Below are 23,838 nucleotides of genomic sequence, written 5' to 3'. Positions count from 1 at the left end.
AAAACAGGAGAAAAAACTGAAAAATACATCCAACTGGCTGAGGAAGTCAAGGACATGTGGCATCAGGACAAAGTTGACATTATACCAATTATACTATCAACTACAGGAGTCATACCACACAATATCCACCAGTACATCAATGCAATACAGCTACACCCAAACTTATATGTACAACTACAGAAATCTGTAATTATTGATACATGTTCAATTACCCGAAAGTTCCTAAATGCAATATAACATATACCGAACAGTTAAAAGGAAAGTCATGCTTGATCAAGGTCCGCGTCACTTTCCATTTTTGACCAGACATAACGTCTGAGAGAAGAAAGATAATAATAATAATAATAATAATAATAATAATAATTAAACGCACAGTTAGGCAAAGAGAAGAAATACATTAAAATCACCGGAATCCATACAGCTCACAAGAGAAGTAACAAGAATGGGGAAAGATCAAGAAGATTTTGCGAAAATTTCGGCCTCGTAATTATGTCATATATACCTGTGGTCTAGGGGTAGCGTCTTGGATTCATAATCAAAACGTCTTCGGTCCCGGGTTCGATCCCCGCCACTGCCTAAATTTTGATAAATAATCAGCACTGGCGGCCGAAGACTTCCGGCATAAGAAGTCAGCCTCATTCTGCCAACGGCCTTGTCAAAGAGGGCGGAGGAGCGGATAGAGGTTCAGGGCACTCTCTTGTCCTAGGGATGGGAAATTGCCCCTAAAGGCGGAAGGATCAGCAATGATCAACGACATGAGGATGCAGAAGGCAATGGAAACCACTGTATTAAAGACACATAATGTGTATCCACAGGACATGTGGCCTGTAATTGAAGAAGTGTCATGATGATCTCTCCATTGCAAAAGATTCCGGAATAGTCCCCCATTTGGATCTCCGGAAGGGGACTGCCAAGGGGGAGGTTATCATGAGAAAAAGATTGAGTAATCAACGAAAGGATAATGTTCTACGAGTCGGGGTGTGGGATGTCAGAAGCCTGAACGTGGTAGGGAAACTAGAAAATCTGAAAAGGGAAATGCAAAGGCTCAATCTAGATATAGTAGAGGTCAGTGAAGTGAAGTGGAACGAAGACAAGGATTTCTGGTCAGATGAGTATCGGGTAATATCAACAGCAGCAGAAAGTGGTATAACAGGTGTAGGATTCGTTATGAATAGGAAGGTAGGGCAGAGGGTGTGTTACTGTGAACAGTTCAGTGACCAGGTTGTTCTAATCAGAATCGACAGCAGACCAACACCGACAACGATAGTTCAGGTATACATGCCGACGTCGCAAGCTGAAGATGAACAGATAGAGAAAGTGTATGAGGATATTGAAAGGGTAATGCAGTATGTAAAGCGGGACGAAAATCTAATAGTCACGGGCAACTGGAATGCAGTTGTAGGGGAAGGAGTAGAAGAAAAGGTTACAGGAGAATATGGGCTTGGGACAAGGAATGAAAGAGGAGAAAGACTAAGGAGGAGGTATACTTGGAAAAGGCCGGGAGATACGGGAAGATTTCAATTAGATTACATCATGGGCAGACAGAGATTCCAAAATCAGATACTGCATTGTAAGGTGTACCCAGGAGCAGATATAGACTCAGATCACAATATAGTAGTGATGAAGAGTAGGCTGAAGTTCAAGACATTAGTCAGGAAGAATCAATACGCAAAGAAGTGAGATACGGAAGTACTAAGGAATGATGAGATACGTTTGAAGTTCTCTAATGCTATAGATACAGCAATAAGGAATAGCGCAGTAGGCAGTACAGTTGAAGAGGAATGGACATCTCTAAAAAGGGCCATCACAGTAGTTGGGAAGGAAAACATAGGTACAAAGAAGGTAGCTGCGAAGAAACCATGGGTAACAGAAGAAATACTTCAGTTGATTGATGAAAGGAGGAAGCACAAACATGTTCCGGGAAAATCAGGAATACAGAAATACAAGTCGCTGAGGAATGAAATAAATAGGAAGTGCAGGGAAGCTAAGACGAAATGGCTGCAGGAAAAATGTGAAGACATCGAAAAAGATATGATTGTCGGAAGGACAGCCTCAGCATACAGGAAAGTCAAAACAACCTTTGGTGACATTAAAAGCAACGGCGGTAACATTAAGGGTGCAACGGGAATTCCACTGTTAAATGCAGAGGAGCGAGCAGATAGGTGGAAAGAATACATTGAAAGCCTCTATGAGGGTGAAGATTTGTCTGATGTGATAGAAGAAGAAACAGGAGTCGATTTAGAAGAGATAGGGGATCCAGTATTAGAATCGGAATTTAAAAGAGCTTTGGAGGACTTACGGTCAAATAAGGCAGAAGGAATAGATATAATTCCATCAGAATTTCTAAAATCATTGGGGGAAGTGGCAACAAAACGACTATTCACGTTGGTGTGTAGAATATATGAGTCTGGCGATATACCATCTGACTTTCGGAAAAGCATCATCCACACAATTCCGAAGACGGCAAGAGCTGTCAAGTGCGAGAATTATCGCACAATCAGCTTAACAGCTCATGCATCGAAGCTGCTTACAAGAATAATATACAGAAGAATGGAAAAGAAAATTGAGAATGTGCTACGTGACGATCAGTTTGGCTTTAGGAAAAGTAAAGGGACGAGAGAGGCAATTCTGACGTTACGGCTAATAATGGAAGCAAGGCTAAAGAAAAATCGAGACACTTTCATAGGATTTCTCGACCCGGAAAAAGCGTTCGACAATATAAAATGGTGCAAGCTGTTCGAGATTCTGAAAAAATTAGGGGTAAGCTATAGGGAGAGACGGGTCATATACAATATGTACAACAACCAAGAGGGAATAATAAGAGTGGACAATCAAGAACAAAGTGCTCGTATTAAGAAGGGTGTATGACAAGGCTGTAGCCTTTTGCCCTTGCTCTTCAATCTGTACATCGAGGAAGCAATGATGGAAATAAAAGAAAGGTTCAGGAGTGGAATTAAAATACAAGGTGAAAGGATATCAATGATACGATTCGCTGATGACATTGCTATCCTGAGTGAAAGTGAAGAAGAATTAAATGATCTGCTGAACGGAATGAACAGTCTAATGAGTACACAGTATGGTTTGAGAGTAAATCGAAGAAAGATGAAGGTAATGAGAAGTAGTAGAAATGAGAACAGCGAGAAACTTAACATCAGGATTGATGGTCACAAAGTCAATGAAGTTAAGGAATTCTGCTACCTAGGCAGTAAAATAACCAATGACGGACAGAGCAAGGAGGACATCAAAAGCAGACTCGCTATGGCAAAAAAGGCATTTCTGGCCACGAGAAGTCTACTAATATCAAATACCGGCCTTAATTTGAAGAAGAAATTTCTGAGGATGTACGTCTGGAGTACAGCATTGTATGGTAGTGAAACATGTACTGTGGGAAAACCAGAACAGAAGAGAATCAAAGCATTTGAGATGTGGTGCTATAGACGAATGTTGAAAATTAGGTGGACTGATAAGGTAAGGAATGAGGAGGTTCTACACAGAATCGGAGAGGAAAGGAATAAGTGGAAAACACTGATAAGGAGAAGGGACAGGATGATAGGACATCTGCTAAGACATGAGGGAATGACTTCCATGGTACTAGAGGGAGCTGTAGAGGGCAAAAACTGTAGAGGAAGACAGATTCGTGGCGGGCCGCATCAAACCAGTCAGTAGACTGATGAAGAAAAAAAAAAAAAAAAAAAAAAGTCAACACAATTCAAAAAACCCAACAAGAAACAGTATACTTGGAAGTCGCCCAACACAATGTTGGGTGAATTCCAAATAGACCATGTGGCCATCTTCAAGAGTAACACAGCAGAAATTCTCAATCTGTTAATGAGAAGAGGATTTTTTGACTCAGACCACCATCTTCTACAGATAAAGACCAGATTACAACCCAATAGAAAAAAGCCAAAACTAAACAAAGTGCTGAGACCAGACCCCGAATACATAAAACTCAACAAGGAAAACATCTTACATGAAATTAGTCAGACAAACACCACAAATTGTACAGAACTTGTGGACATCCTCAAATCCACGATGAAATTGAGTCAACCCCCGAGAAGGAGAAAACACAGGTGGTGGAATATAATATGTGACCGAGCAATAGAAGAAAGGACCAATGTCTGGAAAAACTTCAGTAGTCACAAAACATCAGAAAAATGGCAACAATTTCTAGTAATCCGAAAACAAACATCGAAAACTATTCGGAGGGAAAAAAGAAATTATGACAAACGGCGACTAGATGAGATAGAACAAGACTTTAAGAAGAACAACACCAGGAATTTTTATAAGATGTTTAAAGAACATATTGCAGGATTCCAGCCACCCAATCTTTGCTTCAAGAATCTGGATGGTTCACTAGAAACTAACACAAAGAATAACTGCCAAATCCTTGCAGACTATTTCAACAAACTTCTCAACTGCGAAAGACCTACAGAGGATTTTCACTAACAGGCGTCTACACCAAATCCTGACGCTAAACTGTCAACCATCAACGAAATAGTAGAAATTATCAAGACACTGAAAAACAATGGAGCCCCAGGAGAAGATGGAATTATTGCAGAACTATGGAAACTAAATGATGAAAGATTAACAGGAAAAATCCACAAAATGATATTAAAAATTTGGGAAATAGAACAGATCCCTTTTGAATGGAAATGCGCACTCATCCATCCACTCCACAAAAAAGGGGACAAAACTGAACCAAATAATTACAGGGGTATCTCACTCGTACCGGTCACATATAAAATCCTATCAAAAGTTCTCACGAATAGATTAGAAGAACAAGCTGACCCAGAAATAGGAGAATACCAGGCTGGTTTTCGCAAGGGACGATCATGCATAGAGCAGATCTGGAATCTGAAAATGATTCTCCAGATGAGAAACACCCGAAACACAGTGGTCACTTTTGTAGATTTTGAAAAGGCCTACGACTCGATAGACAGATTAGCACTCCGCAAGACGCTGGAAGAATTCAGCATTGACAGAAAGACACGAGCAATCATTCGGCAAACATTAACTGATACAGTCTCCAAGGTTAAATTTATGGGGGATATCTCAGAACCATTGGAAATCCAAACTGGAATGCGACAGGGTGACGGACTTCCACCATTACTCTTTAATATCATTCTTGAAAAAAATTATCAGGACATGGGAAAAAGAAGTCAAAGGAATCCAAATTGGCATTAGAAAAGATAATAGATTCAATGTGAAGTGTTTAGCTTTTGCAGATGACCTTGAAATCCTCACAAATAATACATAAGAAGCCACTAACGCCATAGAGAAGTTACACGAAATTGCACAAAGAACTGGCCTGCAAATCTCATATGAGAAAACCCAGTACATAGAAAGAGTGCCAAAAGACAAATTGCCTATTGTGACAACCCATGGGAAAATAATACAATTACCACATTTTAAGTACCTGGGAGAAACCATCCAGCCATCAGGGATCAACCTAAAGGCCAATGAGGAAAGAATAAAAAAAAAACTACAGAAAGTATATAAACTCACGTGGAACTATTATAACAAAAAGTCCATATCCATTAACGCAAAATTGAGACACTACAACACTGTTGTACTTCCGGAGGCACTGTGAGTATCTGAAACAACACAAATAGGTCGGCAAACTAAAATCAAAGAAATAGAGAAACAAGAAAGGAAAATTCTCAGGAAAATTTTTGGTCCGATACAAGAGCAAGGAATCTGGAAGAAGAGACCAACATCAGAATTATATATATACACAGACAAGATTACGGATACAATAAGGAAAAGAAGAATGCAGTTCTACAGACATATCCACAGGACGAATGAAAACAGAATTTCAAAGTGAATTCTTAGTCATCAACTCAGGCAGAGGAAAAACAAAATGGATAAAAGAAATTGAAGAGGACCTCAGACAAGCACACATAACAGTAAATGATGCAGAAAATAGAACTGAATTCAGGAACATCACCAAAAAACATAAATTTGACACCACTACACAGAAGAGACCAGGATGAAAATGGACAGCGGAGCGAAAGAAACAACACAGTGAACATGTGAAGAAAATTTGGGCTCAGAAAAAACATAAACAATCATCATAAAGGAATTCAAGCTCAAACGCTCTCTTTAAATGGGAATAATCGAAAATAATAATAATAATGTGAATAACTGGGGTGAAAAATAGATGCAAAGGAAATAATGGCTTCCCACGACACAGGGCACTGTGGCAATGCAACAAATAAAAGTTCAAAATTTGTGCCGGACTTTGACTCGAATCCAAATGATCCTCTTTTCTGTAACAGTTGCCTCAACCACCTCGGCCATCCAGACACGCTTTCCATCAGACCCAACTTCCCACTCACCACCTTGCAATGACCCCTAACTGTTAACCCCGAACTCGCAGATTTCTGATTTCTGTAGGTTTTTTTTTTATCAAACAGCCATTGTGCTCATAAAATCACACATATGAGTGGTGTCTGCTGGACATGTCTGACAGTGCAGACACTGCTTATATAATAATAATAATAATAATAATAATAATAATAATAATAATTGACTCAGACCATTACTTAACCCGTGTGAAACTAAAGCTAAAACCCCAAAATTTCAACAAAAGGACACCATTAATCCCCAAATTCGACACCAGTAAAATCCAACCATCATTATTAGCAGACGAATTTGACAAAACAAGTGCACAAAATTGGGAACAACTCAAACACAAGATTATCAAAACAGCTCAAGATCAAATTCCTTTACGAAAACACAAGAAACATGCTTGGTGGAATGAAAACTGTGATCATGCAATCAAAGCCAGACAAGAGACATTTAAAGCATGGAATAGCAACAAGACAGAAGACACATATGATACATTCCTGACAACTAGAAAAGACACTTCAAAACTAATTAGACAAACAAAAAGACAATATGAGAATAGTCAACTCTTAGAAATTGAAGAAGATTTTCAGAAATACAATACCAGAAATTTTTATAAAACTTTTAAAACCAAAATAAAGGGGTACCAACCCCAGAATCTTTGCTTCAAGAAGGAAAATGGACAGTTGGCTCTTAACAACCAAGAAAATTGCAAAGAACTTTCTAAATATTTTAAGAATCTTCTAAATTGCCCCGAGCCCACAGAAAGATTTCCACCAAAAATTCCCCAACAATGCAATCCAGTTTCACTTGCACCAAATGAAGAGGAAATCATTAAAGAAATTCATAGGTTGAAAAACAACAAAGCATCTGGTGAAGATGGAATTGTTGCAGAACTTTTAAAGGCAGCTGGTCCAAAAACCGTTAAAGAAATTACTTCAATCATGCAAAACATTTGGCAAACTGAAAAAATTCCTGATGAATGGAAAACCGCCTTGATTCACCCACTTCATAAGAAGGGAGACAAAACTGATGTTAATAATTACAGAGGAATTTCTCTTCTTCCAGTTACATACAAAATCCTCTCTCAATGTCTTCTGAACCGAGCACAACAACAACTTGAATGGAAAATTGGCGAATATCAAGCAGGTTTCAGGCCAAATAGATCTTGCCCAGAACAGATTTTAGTCCTCAAACTAATTCTCAGACATCAAAAAATTTACAATAAAAAACTAGTTTGTACCTTTGTAGACTTTAGAAAGGCTTATGACTCAGTGGATCGTGAATCTCTTTTCCAAATTGTGAAAGAACAAGGCCTGGATCCTAAAACCACGGCAATTATCAGAGACACGCTAACTGGTACAAAATCAAAAGTAAAGTTCAGAGGAGAAATTTCAGAACCCTTTGAAATAAAAACAGGCGTGAGGCAAGGTGATGGACACTCTCCGTTGCTATTCAACTGCGTTCTAGAAAAAGTAATACAAGAGTGGCGCGAACGAAAATTGGAGTTCAAAATTGACCAACCAGTGAAATTAGGACGAACAAATATTCGAATAGACTGTTTGGCCTTTGCAGACGACTTGGTTATTCTAACGCAGGACATCCAAATTGCTCAGAAACAAATAGAAATTCTTAAAGAAACAGCAGAAAGAGTAGGTCTCCAAATCTCATTTGAAAAAACACAGTATATGACTAGCAACAAACTGGCACCCAAACTTTTGGAAACTAAGTATGGAAAAATCAAAAGAGTTTCGCAATTCAAATATTTAGGTGAAACAATCTCAGAGACTGGTCTAGAAAAAATTGGAAATGAAATTCGTTGTCAAAAGATGGAGACAGCTTTTAGACTTACAAAAGACATCTACAACAAAAAATGTCTCTCGAGGTACTCTAAATTGAGACATTACAACACGGTCATAAAACCAGAGTGCCTTTATGGGGCTGAAACGCTAATTTTAAACAGAAAAAAGGACATTCAAGAAATCCAAAAAAGAGAAAGAAAAGTAATCAGAAAAATTCTAGGTCCAAAATATACTGAAGAAGGAACATACAGGCTAAGAGCAAATAGTGAAATTCAACAATACACCAGCATATATTCGGATATGAAAAAACGCAGATTAAAATTTTATGGGCATATTAAAAGAATGGATGCTACCAGACTAACTAAACAAGTAGTGGAATTCTACGAAAATCGAAGTAAAGCTAAATTTGAGACAATAAAATGGATTGCTGCTATAAAAGAGGACATGAAAGAGGCAGATATAAAACAAGATGAAATTCAAGACAGAAAATTATTTAGGCAAAAAATTCATGACTGGGTAGTTGGTCAAGCTGAAAAACCAAAGAAAACTGGAACCACATGGTCTGATGAAAGGAAAAGAGCTCATTCCGAGAGAATGAAAACAATTTGGGCAGAGAGAAAGTCTAAAAGAAAATAACTGAATGCCCCGTGATTGTACTTCGCGTGGTCCAGTAGGGCCCAAACGTGAATAATAATAATAATAATAATAATAACAACAATAACAATAATATTGTAAATGCCCAACAGCAATATAGTAGCCATTACATAGTAGTTATTGTGTGTTGTTTTCAATTAATTCATTTATTTGTTGCATAGTGAATTATAAAGCAGTTTCTGATCTATCATGAAAACTATTTAAAAGACATTTTTTGAGATATTTAAATATATGTGTCATACGGGTCTCAATTTTACTATAAAAGAAGCACCGTACAAAGTACAAGCGTGTGTGTATTGGGTGGACTACGTGATGACGAAATTGTTCATACATTCATTTCAGAAGCTGTAATCTGCTCCATATTGTGCCATGCGTTAATGCTGGTACTGAAACACTCCCCGCCACTCCGGTTCACAGGCGCTGGCAGACCCACCAGTACCAACCGATCGTCCTGTCATTCTCTGCTAGTGGCATCAATGTATGCAGTACGGAAGGGTATGGGATCAGCACGTCACTCTCCCAGCTGCTGTCAGTTTTTGTGACCTGGTGCTGCTACTTCTCAGCCAAGCAGCACGAGGCTGAGTGCTCCCTGTTCCAGTTCTCCCAGCAAAGGTATATCCTCAGCACTACCAGGAATCGAACACAGGTCCTCTGAAAGGCGGTCAGCCGCACTGACCACTCGGCTACAAAGGTATACTTGGTATTTGAAAGAGTAATTATTGATAACTTATGTAATCAATAGCTCAGTCATACAACAGTGATCACTATAACGATATCTTGAAAGAAATTCAGTTTTGTGGATGAAAAAGACAAACCTTTTTCTTTTTAACCCTCAGTAAATTTCATATTACTCTTCTGGCGATAATTACCTCAGGTTGGCAATTGCTGAGCTAGATTGTTTATATGTACTGTAAAGCGTGATGACCCATAATACTATCTTAGCATACTTCTCAAATTACTTTCCAGTTCCCCTCTTTTTTTTTTTTTTTACATCAAATACAAACAGATTAATTGTTAACAAATTTTAATTTTTAATCAATGATGTAATCACCCTTCCCTTTTTTTAATCATGTTGCTGTCATTAGTATGTACTAATTTTTATTTTATTCTTATATGATCCATATTTCGACCTTGGGCCATTTTCAAGTACAAAAATTGGAATAAAGAACAGAAATATAAATCACAAAAACGAGGAACAGGACAGCCATGAAAAATAGTGTATGTTGTTGTTGTGGTCTTCAGTCCTGAGACTGGTTTGATGCAGCTCTCCATGCTACTCTATCCTGTGCAAGCTCCTTCATCTCCTGGTACCTACTGCACCCTACATCCTTCTGAAACTGCTTAGTGTATTCATCTCTTGGTCTCCCTCTACGATTTTTACCCTCCACGCTGCCCTCCAATACTAAACTGGTGATCCCTTGATGCCTCAGAACATGTCCTACCAACCGATCCCTTCTCCTAGTCAAGTTGTCCCACAAACTCCTCTTCTCCCCAGTCCTATTCAATACCTCCTCATTAGTTATGTGACCTACCCATCTAATCTTCAGCATTCTTCTGTAGCACCACATTTCAAAAGCTTCTATTCTCATCTTGTCCGAACTATTTATCGTTCATGTTTCACTTCCATACATGGCTACACTCCATACAAATACTTTCAGGAACGACTTCCTGACACTTAAATCTATACTGAATATTAACAAATTTCTCTTCTTCAGAAACGCTTTCCTCGTTTTGCTCCTGTTGATGTTCATCTTATATCTTCCTTTCAAGACACTATACATTCCGGTCAGCTGCTCTTCCAGGTCCTTTGCTGTCTCTGACAGAATTACAATGCCATCGGAGAACCTCAACGTTTTTATTTCTTCTCCATGGATTTTAATATCTACTCCGAATTTTTCTTTCATTTCCTTTACTGCTTGCTCAATATACATATTGAATATCATCGGGGATAGGCTACAGCCCTGTATTACTCCCTTCCCAACCACTGCTTCCCTTTCATGCCCCTCGACTCTTATAACTGCCATCTGGTTTCTGTACGAACTGTAAATAGCCTTTCGCTACCTGCATTTTACCCCAGCCACCTTTAGAATTTGAAAGAGAGTATTCCAGTCAACATTGTCAAAAGCTTTCCCTAAGTGTACAAATGCTAGAAACGTAGGTTTTCCTTTCCTTAATCTTTCTTCTAAGATAAGTCGTAAGGTCAGTATTGCCTCACGTGATCCGATATTTCTACGGAATCCAAACTGATCTTCGCCGAGGTCGGCTTCTACCAGTTTTTCCATTCATCTGTAAAGAATTCGTGTTAGTATTTTGCAGCTGTGACTTATTAAACTGATAGTTCGGTAATTTTCATCACATCTGTCAACACCTGCTTTTTTTGGGATTGGAATTATTATACTCTTCTTGAAGTCTGAGGGTATTTCGCCTGTCTCATAATTCTTGGTCACCAGATGGTAGAGTTTTGTCCGGACTGGCTCTCCCAAGGCAGTCAGTAGTTCTAATGGAATGTTGTCTACTCCTGGGGCCTTGTTTCGACTCAGGTCTTTCAGTGCTCTGTCAAACTCTTCACGCAGTATTATATCTCCCATTTCATCTTCATCTACCTCCTCTTCAATTTCCATAATATTGTCCTCAAGAACATCGCCCTTGTATAGACCCTCTATATACTCCTTCCACCTTTCTGCTTTCCCTTCTTTGCTTAGAACTGGGTTTCCATCTGAGCTCTTGATATTCATACAAGTGGTTCTCTTTTCTCCAAAGGTCTCTTTAATTTTCCTGTAGGCAGTATCTACCTTACCCCCTAGTGAGATAAGCCTCTACATCCTTACATATGTCCTCTAGCCATCCATGCTTAGCCATTTTGCACTTCCTGTCTTGAGATGTTTGTATTCCTTTTTGCCTGCTTCATTTACTGCATTTTTATATTTTCTCCTTTCATCAATTAAATTCAATATTTCTTCTTTTACCCAAGGATTTCTACTAGCCCTCGTCTTTTTATCTACTTCATCCTCTGCTGCCTTCACTACTTCATCCCTCAGAGCTACCCATTCGTCTTCTACTGTATTTCTTTCCCCCAATCGTGTCAATTGTTCCCATATGCTCTCCCTGGAACTCTGTACAACCTCTGGTTTAGTCAGTTTATCCAGGTCTCATCTCCTTAAACTCCCACCTTTTTGCAGTTTCTTCAGTTTTAATCTACAGTTCATAACCAATAGATTGTGGCCAGAGTCCACATCTGTCCCAGGAAATGTCTTACAATTCGAAACCTAGTTCCTAAATATCTGTCTTACCATTATATAATCTATCTGATACTTTCTAGTATCTCCATGATTCTTACATCTATACAACCTTCTTTTATGATTCTTGAACCAAGTGTTAGCTATGATTAAGTTATGTTCTGTGCAAAATTCTACCAGGTGGCTTCCTCTCTCATTTCTTACCCCCAATCCATATTCACCTACTACATTTCCTTCTCTTACTTTTCCTACCATCGAGTTCCAGTCACCCATGACTATTAAATTTTCGTCTGCCTTCACTACCTGAATAATTTCTTTTATCTCATCATAAATTTCATCTATCTCTTCATCATCTGCTGAGCTAGTTGGCATATAAACCTGTACTACTGTGGTAGGCGTGTGCTTCGTGTCTGTCTTGGGCACAATAATGTGTTCACTATGCTATTTGTAGTAGCTTACGCGAGTTCCTATTTTTTTATTCATTATTAAACCTACTCCTGCATTAACCCTATCTGATTTTGTATTTATAACCCTGTATTCACCTGACCAAAAGTCTTGTTCCTCCTGCCACCGAACTTCACTAATTCCCACTATACCAGACAAACGTGTGGTTCCTGAAGAGGGGCTGCAGCCTTTTCAGTAGTTGCAGAGACAACAGTCTGGATGATTGACTGATCTGGCCTTGTAACACAAACCAAAACGGCCTTGCTGTGCACGTACTGCGAACGGCTGAAAGCAAGGGGAAACTACAGCTGTAATTTTTCCCGATGGCATGCAGCTTTACTGTATGATTAAATGATGATGGCGTCCTCTTGGGTATAATATTCTGGACGTAAAATAGTCCCCCATTCGGATCTCCGGGTGGGGACTACTCAAGAGGATGTCGTTATCAGGAGAAAGAAAACTGGCGTTCTACGGATCGGAGCCTGGAATGTCAGATCCCTTAATCGGGCAGGTAGGATAGAAAATTTAAAAAGGGAAATGGATAGGTTAAAGTTAGATATAGTGGGAATTAGTGAAGTTCGGTGGCGGGAGGAACAAGACTTTTGGTCAGGTGAATACACGGTTATAAATACAAAATCACATAGGGATAATGCAGGAGTAGGTTTAATAATGAATTAAAAAAATAGGAGTGCGGGTAGGCTACTACAAATAGCATAGTGAACGCATTATTGTGGCCAAGATAGACACGAAGCCCACGCCTACCACAGTAGTACAAGTTTATATGCCAACTAGCTCTGCAGATGACGAAGAAATTGAAGAAATGCATGATGAAATAAAAGAAATTATTCAGATAGTGAAGGGAGACAAAAATTTAATAGTAATGGGTGACTGGAATTCATCAGTAGGAAAAGGGAGAGAAGGAAACAAAGTAGGTGAATATGAATTGGGGGTAAGAAACGAAAGAGGAAGCCGCCTGGTAGAATTTTGCACAGAGCACAACTTAATCATTGCTAACACTTGGTTCAAGAATCATAAAAGAAGATTGTATACATGGAAGAAGCCTGGAGATACTAAAAGGTATCAGATAGATTATATAATGGTAAGACAGAGATTTAGGAACCAGGTTCTAAATTGTAAGACATTTCCAGGGGCAGATGTGGACTCTGACCACAATCTATTGGTTATGAACTGTAGATTAAAACTGAAGAAACTGCAAAAAGCTGGGAATTTAAGGAGGTAGGATGTGGATAAACTGACTAAACTAGAGGTTGTACAGAGCTTCAAAGAGAGCATAAGGGAAAAATCGACAGGAATGGGGGAAAGAAATACAGTAGAAGAAGAATGGGTAGCTCTGAGGGATGAAGTAGTGAAGGCAGCACAGGATCAAGTAGGTAAAAAGACGAGGGCTAGTAGAAATCATTGGGTAACAGAAGAAATATTGGATTTAACTGATGAAAGGAGAAAATATAAAAATGCAGTAAATGAAGCAGGCAAAAAGGAATACAAACATCTCAAGACAGGAAGTGCAAAATGGCTAAGCAGGGATGGCTAGAGGACAAATGTAAGGATGTAGAGGCTTATGTCACTAGGGGTAAGATAGATACTGCCTACAGGAAAATTAAAGAGACCTTGGGAGAAAAGAGAACCACTTGTATGAATATCAAGAGCTCAGATGGAAACCCAGTTCTAAGCAAAGAAGGGAAAGCAGAAAGGTGGAAGGAGTATATAGAGGGTCTATACAAGGGTGATGTACTTGAGGACAATATTTTGGAAATGGAAGAGGATGTAGGTGAAGATGAAATGGGAGATATGATACTGGGTGAAGAGTTTGACAGAGCACTGAAAGACCTGAGTCGAAACAAGGCCCCGGGAGTAGACAACATTCCATTAGAACTACTGACATCCTTTGGAGAACCAGTCCTGACAAAACCCTACCATCTGGTGAGAAAGATGTATGAGACAGGCGAAATACCCTCAGACTTCAAGAAGAATATAATAATTCCAATCCCAAAGAAAGCAGGTGTTGACAGATGTGAAAATTACCAACCTATCAGTTTAATAAGTCACGCTAAATGCTAAGACAAGTTCTTTAGAGATGAATGGAAAAACTAGTAGAAGCGGACCTCGGGGAAGATCAGTTTGGATTCTGTAGAAATATCGGAACACGTGAGGCAATACTGACCCTACGACTTATCTTAGAAGCTATATTAAGGAAAGGCAACCCCACATTTCTAGCATTTGCAGACTTAGAGAAGGCTTTTGACAATGTTGACCGTAATATTCTCTTTCAAATTCTGAAGGTGGCAGGGGTAAAATACAGGGAGCGAAAGGCTATTTACAATTTGTACAGAAACCAGATGGCAGTTATAAGAGTCGCTAGGGATTAAAGGGAAGCAGTGGTTGGGAAGGGAGTGAGACAGGGTTGTAGCCTCTCCCCAATGTTATTCAATCTGTATATTGAGCAAGCAGTAAAGGAAACAAAAGAAAAATTCGGAGTAGGTATTAAAATCCATGGAGAAGAAATAAAAACTTTGAGGTTTGCTGATGACATTGTAATTCTGTCAGAGACAGCAAAGGACTTGGAAGAGCAGTTGAATGGAATGGATAGTGTGTTGAAAGGAGGATATCAGATGAACATCAACAAAAGCAAAACGAGGATAATGGAATGTAGTCGAATTAAGTCAGGTGATGCTGAGTGAATTAGATTAGTAAATGAGACACTTAAAGTAGTAAAGGAGTTTTGCTATTTGGGAAGCAAAATAACTGATGATGGTCAAAGTAGAGAGGATATAAAATGTAGACTGGCAATGGCAAGGAAAGCGTTTCTGAAGAAGAGAAATTTGTTAACATCGAGTATAGATTTAAGTATCAGGAAGTCATTTCTGACAGTATTTGTATGGAGTGTAGCCATGTATCAAAGTGAAACATGGATGATAAATAGTTTGGACAAGAAGAGAATAGAATCTTTCGAAATGTGGTGCTACGGAAGAATGCTGAAGATTAGATGGGTAGATCACATAACTAATGAGGAAGTATTGAATAGGATTGGGGAGAAGAAAAGTTTGTGGCACAACTTGACTAGAAGAAGGGATCGGTTGGTAGGACATGTTCTGAGACATCGAGGGATCACGAGTTTAGTATTGGAGTGCAGCGTGGAGGATAAAAATCATAGAGGGAGACCAAGAGATGAATACACTAAGTAGATTCAGAAGGATGTAAGTTGCAGTAGGTACTGGGAGATGAAGAAGCTTGCACAGGATAGAGTAGTGTGGAGAGCTGCATCAAACCAGTCCAAGGACTAAAGACCACAACAACAACAACAACATCTAACTTTAACCTATCCATTTCCCTTTTTAAATATTCTAACCTACCTGCCCCGATTAAGGGATCTGACATTCCACACTCCGATCCATAGAATGCCAGTTTTCTTTCTCCTGATAACGTCCTCCAGAGTAGTCCCCGCCCGGAGATCCGAATTGGGGACTATTTTAGCTCCGGAATGTTTTAACCAAGAGGACGCCATCATCATTTATCCATACAGTAAAGCTGCATGCCCTCGGGAAAAATTACGGCCGTAGTTTCCCCTCGCTTTCAACCGTTCACAATAGCAGCACAGCATGCCCGTTTTGGTTAGTGTCACAAGGCCAGATCAGTCAATCATCCACACTGTTGCCCCTGCAACTACTGAAAAGGCTGCTGCCCCTCTTCAGGAACCACACGTTTGTCTGGCCTCTCAACAGATACCCCTCCATTGTGGTTGCATCTACAGTACCGCCACCTGTTTCACTGAGGCACGCAAGCCTCCCCACCAACAGCAAGGTCAATGATTCATGGGGCAACGGCAAGGTCCATGGTTCATGGGAGGGGGGGTATAAATACAACAATTCTTTTAGTTTATTTACATGTCAGAAAACATCATACAAGCCTTTGTCGATAGAACATATCTGGTCATTTTAGGCCAGATGTGTCATTAGTTATAATGAGAACATCTCTAAAACACTTAAATATATTGCAGACTTTCATTTCTTGACCCTATAGTACAGGTGTTATATGACTGCTAACCAACTAATAGGTATGCATCACACTATAGTGTCTGTACAAGAACTGACATGGATGAAATTATCTCCCAAAGACCATCTGAGAGACATCACAGTCTGCACAATGCAATCTGTGGTGTGTTACAGAGCAAGGTAGCTGAACTGTTTAATTACATTATCTCTGCATACAATGGTATACAACAGTGGTTACAGTATATGAAATGGAGTTCCATTATTAAAGTTCACATGTGAACATTATGAAGTGTCTTATCTTAATACATTTGAAACAAAAATGAAATTTCTACCTTGTAATACAGTTAATCACGTAAAACATGGTGCACCTATAGAGATGAATAGTAATGTACATAATTACAAATGGCAATGGCAGTACACAAATGCTCCAAAAAGCCACCACACCAGCACAGTCAACCGAGGAAACAATAATACAATGGTGAAGACAGGGTTGGGCAGAGGGGGAAAAAATGGATGCAGTTCAAGAGCCAACAGAAAATCCAACATTATTCAAATGGATAGGGGTAGCAGTGGAGTGGGTGGGAACTCCACAGGTTGCATTGTACAGACTGTGATGTCTCTCAGGCGATCTCAGGAAGATCGTTTCATCTCTGTGCATGTCAGATGTTGTTCAGACAAAATAGTGTGGTGCATACCTGTTTATTAGTTAGCAGTTTCATATAACAGCTGTACAATAGGATCCAGAAAGGAAAGTCTGCAATATATTTACGTGTTTTATAAATGTGATCACTTTTACTAACGACAGATCTGGCCTATATGACCAGACGTGCTTTTTCGACAAGGACTTGTACTTCATACCAGCCTGATGTTTTCAGACACATAAATAAAGCAAAGATTCGTGATATTTATACACCATTTTTCATGGTCGCCTTGTTCCTCATTTTTGTGATTTATATTTCTGTGGTTTATTCCAGATTTTGCACTTGAAATTGGCTAGAAGGCCAAAATATGGATCCTATAAGAATAAAATAAAAATTATTACAATCAAATGGTGACAATAACATCCCAAAAATTTACAATAGCTGTGGCTCCAGATAAAATAAAAAATGATCACCCTTGTTATCAACAGCCTTTATCATTAGTGCACACGTTTTTGATGCCAGGTCGATAAAAAATCAATTGCTTTTCGAGCGAAATATCTGGTGATAGCATTTGGACATAATCCACATTTTCAATTTTTTTTCCACTTAGAAAATGTTGTAACAATTGGAATAAACAGAAATCCAAAGGCACAACATGGGTCGAGTATGGTGGGTGAGGCAATACTTCCCACCCCAATTCATTAACTTTTTCCAGGGCTCACATTGTAAGGTGTAGTCTCGCATCATTATGTCGTAGAATAAGCCTTTTCTGATGACAATCGCTGGCCACTTTTCACTTAAAGACTGATTTACTCGATCTAATCATTAACAGCAAAGGACTGCATTCACAGTTTATCCAGATTTCAGAACTTAAATTAACGAGACCACCCACACTCCACCAAATACACAAAACTGTCTTTATGGTGCATATTTAGTGACAATTCATGCAGAGAGAGCCACTGCATTTTGTATTTTGGATTATCATAAAGGACCCATTTCTCATCCCCATTGAAGAAGCTATCAAAAATTGCATTTGTATTGTGCTGCTGAAGCAATAAGTTGCATGTGATGGATCCATTAGCTTTGTCTTCATCAAGGGCAACAAATGTTCTCGGATGGTCAACCGAGGCTGGTTACGAGTGTTGTCTGACTTAATTGTCTGACACGGATTTGCTTCCACTTTTGCCCTTAACATGTCACTGTTTAAAGCAATTGGTCTTAGTCATCAATACACAAGTCAGAAAGACCTAAAAATTACCAGATATCAACTTAGAAAATCACTTCTGGCACTTACGAACATCTAATGCACTTGGTTAAACATTGCAAATGGTTTTGGTAGCAACTGTTGTGTTACTACTCTTGTGAAACTCAAAAAGCATATGACATCAGATATGTACCTCTTCTGATATTTGGCTGGCCATTTCACCATAGACTGGGGGGAGGGGGGGGGGGGGGAGTAAGGTTTAATGTTTTACAAGTAAACAAATTACTCCAACTTTAAAATGTCTTCAGCACGACTTTGAAGTACACAGTAAGCTGATAGATGGCAAATGAATTCAACATTACTTTCCAGTACCCCCTAACACATCTGCCAGTTTCATCCTGTTAAGAACATGTTGAGTCATATCAGCTAGAAAGGCTAGAATCAAGTCAAAAATCTGGTCAGATGGCAATTTCACTGAGTGAACAAATAATGTTCTCACAATAAAAGTTTTACGCTTAGCCCGACCTTCAGACGGTTCAATTTGTGTACCAAACACAGCACTCTCAGAGAATACGCTCGGGCCATAAACTCGTACAAAATATGTAATGTTTTTTTCCCCACTATTATATTGGCTGTGTTATTCCCTTAGCTGTGAGTAACTAAACTGAGCAGTGACCATCACCTGTTGACCGGCAACTTCCTCCTCCGCCCCGACCATGGCGACACCCTGTGCCACCGCCACAAGGTCAGCTTCGTCTGCCCCCAGAGGCGGCTGCAGCATCACCTCCCCCGCATCCATGTCCACGTCCACATCCCGGCAGTCGTCGTCTATGTCTTCGTCAGCTCGAGGAGACGTCGCCGATAGCGTCGACTCGGTCGACAGGTCCGCGTGGTTGCCGCTGCCGCTCACACTGGCCATATCGTCTGCCACCTCGTCGTTCGTCTCCATCTGTAAACGCCGACAGAAGTCCCACATAATATGTTGCTACAGGTTGTGTATTTAAACAGAACCCTCCACTCACTGACTAATCGTTTGCATCGATGAAATGAATTCATCTAACCAAACTGACATAATCTGCCTCTCTGAACATCAAGTGACCACTGGTATAGATATGTTAGACATTTCAGGATTTAAGCTAGCTTCCTACTTCTGCAGAGTACCGTAGATATGGATGGAGGAGGAGTTGCCACATTTATTAAAAACTGCCATAAATTCCAGAACATTGACATTAATAAATCCTGTTTAGAGCAGCATCTAGAAGCATGCGCAACAGAAGTAGAGTTCCATAACAGATCTTATATAATAGTAACTATTTACCGAGCACATGGAGGAAATTATAATCTATTCATAAATCATCTAGAAGCTCTTTTGGTTTATTTAACAGGAAGAAACAAAGAAATTTTGATTGCTGGTGACTTTAATACAGATTTTCTAATGCAATCTTCCAGTAAACATTTACTGCAGTTAGTAATGTTGTCTTTCAATCTAACTCACACTGTGAACTTTCCAACTAGGATCACTAAATCCTCAAGGACAGCCATTGATAACATTTTTATAGACAAATCAAAGGAACAAAATCATATCATAAAACCCGTAATAAATGGACTATCAGATCATGACATGCAGCTCCTTGTTTTCGATGTAAATTCTAAGCAGATTATCAAGACTGCTAAATCTGAGTACAGGAGAATATACAATCAACCAAAAATGAAGTGTTTTAGAAAACTGCTCAAAGATATGAACTGGAAAGATGTTTATAGTGCTCATGACATGAATGAAAAATATAACACATTCATGAACAATGTCAGTACCATGTTTGAAAACTGTTTTCCTCTAAAAGTTCCTCAAATTAAACAGAAGTCTCTAACAAAACCATGGATCACACAAGGAATAAAGATTTCCTGTAAGACAAAAAGGAAAATGTATCTGTCGACCAAGAATAGCTCCAATGCTGATGATTTAGCTAAATACAAGGAATACTGTAAAATATTAAAAAAAGTACTTCAGACATCTAAACAAATGCACTACGAGAAGAAGATATCAATGTCAGGGAACAAAATAAAAACAATATGGGATATAGTGAAAGAGGAGACTGGTAGAACCAGAAAGGAACAGGAGCAAATAGCACTAAGGGTAGATAACACATTAGTAACCGATAGGCATAGTGTGGCAAATCTATTTAACAAGTACTTTATATCCGTTACTGATAGAATGGGATTGTCAGGATCAGTAAATAATGCCCTTGAATATCTGAAACTAGCCTTTACAAACAGCTTCAGGTACATGAATATGTCACTCACTTCACCAAAAGAAATAACTTCCATAATAAAATCTTTAAAAACAAAGCATTTTAGTGGTTATGATGAAATATCAACAAAGTTAATTAAGGCATGTTCTTGTGAGTTTTGTACAATTCTATGTTACTTGTGTAACCAGTCAATTATAACTGGGACATTTCCTGACTGGCTGAAATATGCAGATGTTAAGCCTCTATTCAAGAAAGGGGATAAAGAGATACCATCAAACTACAGACCAATTTCACTTTTGCCAGCATTCTCAAAACTTTTAGAAAAAGTAATGTACAGGCCGCTTCTCAACCATCTGACCACAAATAACATTTTATCAAGAACACAGTTTGGATTTCTGAAGGGTTCTGATATCGAAAAGGCTATTTACACCTGCAGTGAAAATGTACTTAATTCATTAAATAACAAGTTACAAGCAGCAAGGGACTAGTGAATTAAGTCATCAGTCATCATCAGAATGGAAAGAAATTACATGTGGTGTCCCACAAGGATCCATCTGAGGGCCATTGCTTTTTCTTGTGTACATTAATGATCTCTCATCAGTTACACTGCCAGAATCAGAGTTCGTTTTGTTTGCAGATGACACAAGTATTGCAATAAATAGTATGTCGAGTGTAGTTCTAGAAAGATTTTCATGGATATTAATAAATGGTTTAAAGCCAACGCGCTGACATTAAACTTCGAAAAGACTCACTATATGCAATTCAGAACCTGTAAGAGGTTTCCACCCAGCATATGCATAAAGTACGAAGAAGAGCAGATAGAAGAGGTTGACAGTCTTAAATTCCTGGGATTACAACTTGATAATAAATTCAGTTGGGAGGAGCACACCACAGAACTGCAGGAACGCCTTAGCAGATCTGTGTTTGCAATTCGAGTGGTAGCAGACATAGGCGACATAAAAATGAAAAAGCTTGCATACTTTGCCTACTTTCATTCCATAATGTCATACGGTGTAATATTTTGGGGTAACTCTTCAAGTCAAACAAAAGTTTTCAGAGTACAAAAGCGTGTAATACGTATTATTTGTGGAGTAAATTCACGGACGTCCTGTAGAAACCTCTTCAAAGAACTGGATATACTGATTACTGCCTCTCAATATATTTACTCCTTAATGAAATTTGTCCTAAATAATATCTCTCTTTTTCCAACAAACAGCTCAATTCATACATTCAATACCAGGAACAAAAATGATCTGCACAAGGACTTAAAAGCACTTACTTTAGTTCAAAAAGTGGTCCACTACTCAGGAACACTCATCTTCAATAATTTGCCAGCAAACATAAAAAATTTAGTTACAAATAAAGATCAGTTTACAAGGAGCCTGAAAGACTTACTAGTAGCCAACTCCTTCTACTCCATTGACAAACTTTTTAATAAAAACAAATGGTGTTGTATATATTCATACTATTAGTATTGTTATTTCAGCATTTATATATAAAAAAAAAAAAAAGAGGAAAGAAAAAGGTGACATGTTCCACATCCACGAGGATCTCCTCAACACGGACCTATGGAACGAAAAACTAATCTGATCTTAACTTTTTCTACACTGAGGTGAGAGAGACTCCAAACTGAATAGGTGAGAAAACCCTGTAAGTGAAGCTAATCCCCCATTTTCACCACCTACAGCATCTATATTAAGAGAAACCGCCTGATTTTCTACATCTATAAGGATGACTTCCAAGCACTGCAATGCTTCCCTAGTAATATTACCTGTATAATTATATACATACATGAATGCAACCTGGAAAGTGTTAGGAAGAATGCAAACAACGAGAGGAGTAAAGCTAACACCATTTTTGTACATCTGTGAAGTCTATTAGCATACGAGGGTCGGAACTTAAATAGTGGCAACTATTTATTCACAACCGATACAAAAGAGTTATATGTTTGCACCTGTTATTGTCTTTCAGAGTAGTCACCAGCGTTGTGTAGAACCCGTCGCCAGCAATGTCGAAGGCATAGTATACCGTTAGCAGAGCCTGTCGTATTGACAGTGCGAATGGAGCGGTCTACTGTCTGTCGAATCTCTGGAACAGTTCTGAAGTGAATGCCACGAAGTGGTTCCTTCATCTTCGGAATCAAATCAAAGTCGCAAGGAGTTAAGTCCGGGGAGTACGGTGGGCGGTAGTACTTCCCAGTCCCGTCGACCGAACAGAGCATCCACAGCTCGCGCTGTGTGCGCGCGCGCACTGTCGTGCAGAATGACGGGTGGGTCGCGCAGAAAGTGTCGCCGCTTCTTTCGCAAAGCTGGTCACAGGTGATGCTCGAAAAACGAACAGTAATACTGTGCATTGACGGTCTGACATGGAGGAACGTAATGCGTTAGGATAACACCATCACAGTCGTACACGAGAATCACCATAGCTTTAGCTCCATTCGCACCATCAACAGAACAGGCTCTGCTAACGGTATACTACGCCTCCCACATCGCTGGCATGGGTTCTACACAACGCTGGTGACTACTTTGAAGGACAGCAACAGGAGCAAACATGTAACTCTTTTGTATCGGTTGTGAATAAACAGTTGCCGCTATTTAAGTTCCAAGCCTCGTAAGACAACAAGCATCTGAAGCAGATGTTACATCGGTTACTGCTGTTGCAATGTCAGCTTATGGAAATTTAAGTGGGTTTGAACATGGGATTGCCGGCGGAAGTGGCCGAGCGGTTCTAGGCGCTACAGTCTGGAACCGCGCGACTGCTACGGTCGCAGGTTCGAATCCTGCCTCGGGCATGGATGTGTGTGATGCCCTTAGGTTGGTTATGTTTAAGTAGTTCTACGTTCTAGGGGGCTGATGACCTCAGATGTTAAGTCCCATAGTGCTCACAGACATTTGAACCATTTTGAACTACAGAGATATGTAAACAGCCAGAATATGGCGATGCCTATATACGAGGGTTGGAACTTAAACAGTGGCAACTATTTATTCACAGCCGATACAAAAGAGTTACGTGTTTGCACATGTTGCTGTCCTTCAAAGTAGTCACCAGCGTTGTGTAGAACCCGTTGCCAGCGATGTGGAAGGCGCAGTACACTGTTAGCAGGGCGTGTTCTGTTGATGTTGCGAATGGAGTGGTTACTGCCTGTTGAATCTCTGGAACGGTTCTGAAGCGAATGCCACGAAGTGGTCCTTTCATCTTCGGAATGAAATCAAAGTGACAAGGACTTAAGTCAGGGGAGTACGGTGGATGG

At 39.4% G+C, this 23,838-nt stretch overlaps 1 protein-coding gene across 1 annotated transcript in view; it reads right to left on the bottom strand.

Annotated features, from left to right (window-relative positions):
* The window catches only part of LOC126108702 (treacle protein-like), a 191,583-nt gene that overhangs the window by 32,447 nt on the left and 135,298 nt on the right, over nucleotides 1–23,838 (bottom strand). Inside the window, exon 7 of the mRNA XM_049914019.1 lies at nucleotides 19,022–19,288. Within this exon, the coding sequence (XP_049769976.1) occupies nucleotides 19,022–19,288 (267 nt within the window). The remainder of the gene's footprint in view (nucleotides 1–19,021; nucleotides 19,289–23,838) is intronic.

Source organism: Schistocerca cancellata, chromosome 11 (assembly GCF_023864275.1).
Source record: "Schistocerca cancellata isolate TAMUIC-IGC-003103 chromosome 11, iqSchCanc2.1, whole genome shotgun sequence".
NCBI lineage: Eukaryota > Metazoa > Arthropoda > Insecta > Orthoptera > Acrididae > Schistocerca > Schistocerca cancellata.
This window is presented reverse-complemented; position numbering and strand designations above follow the sequence as displayed.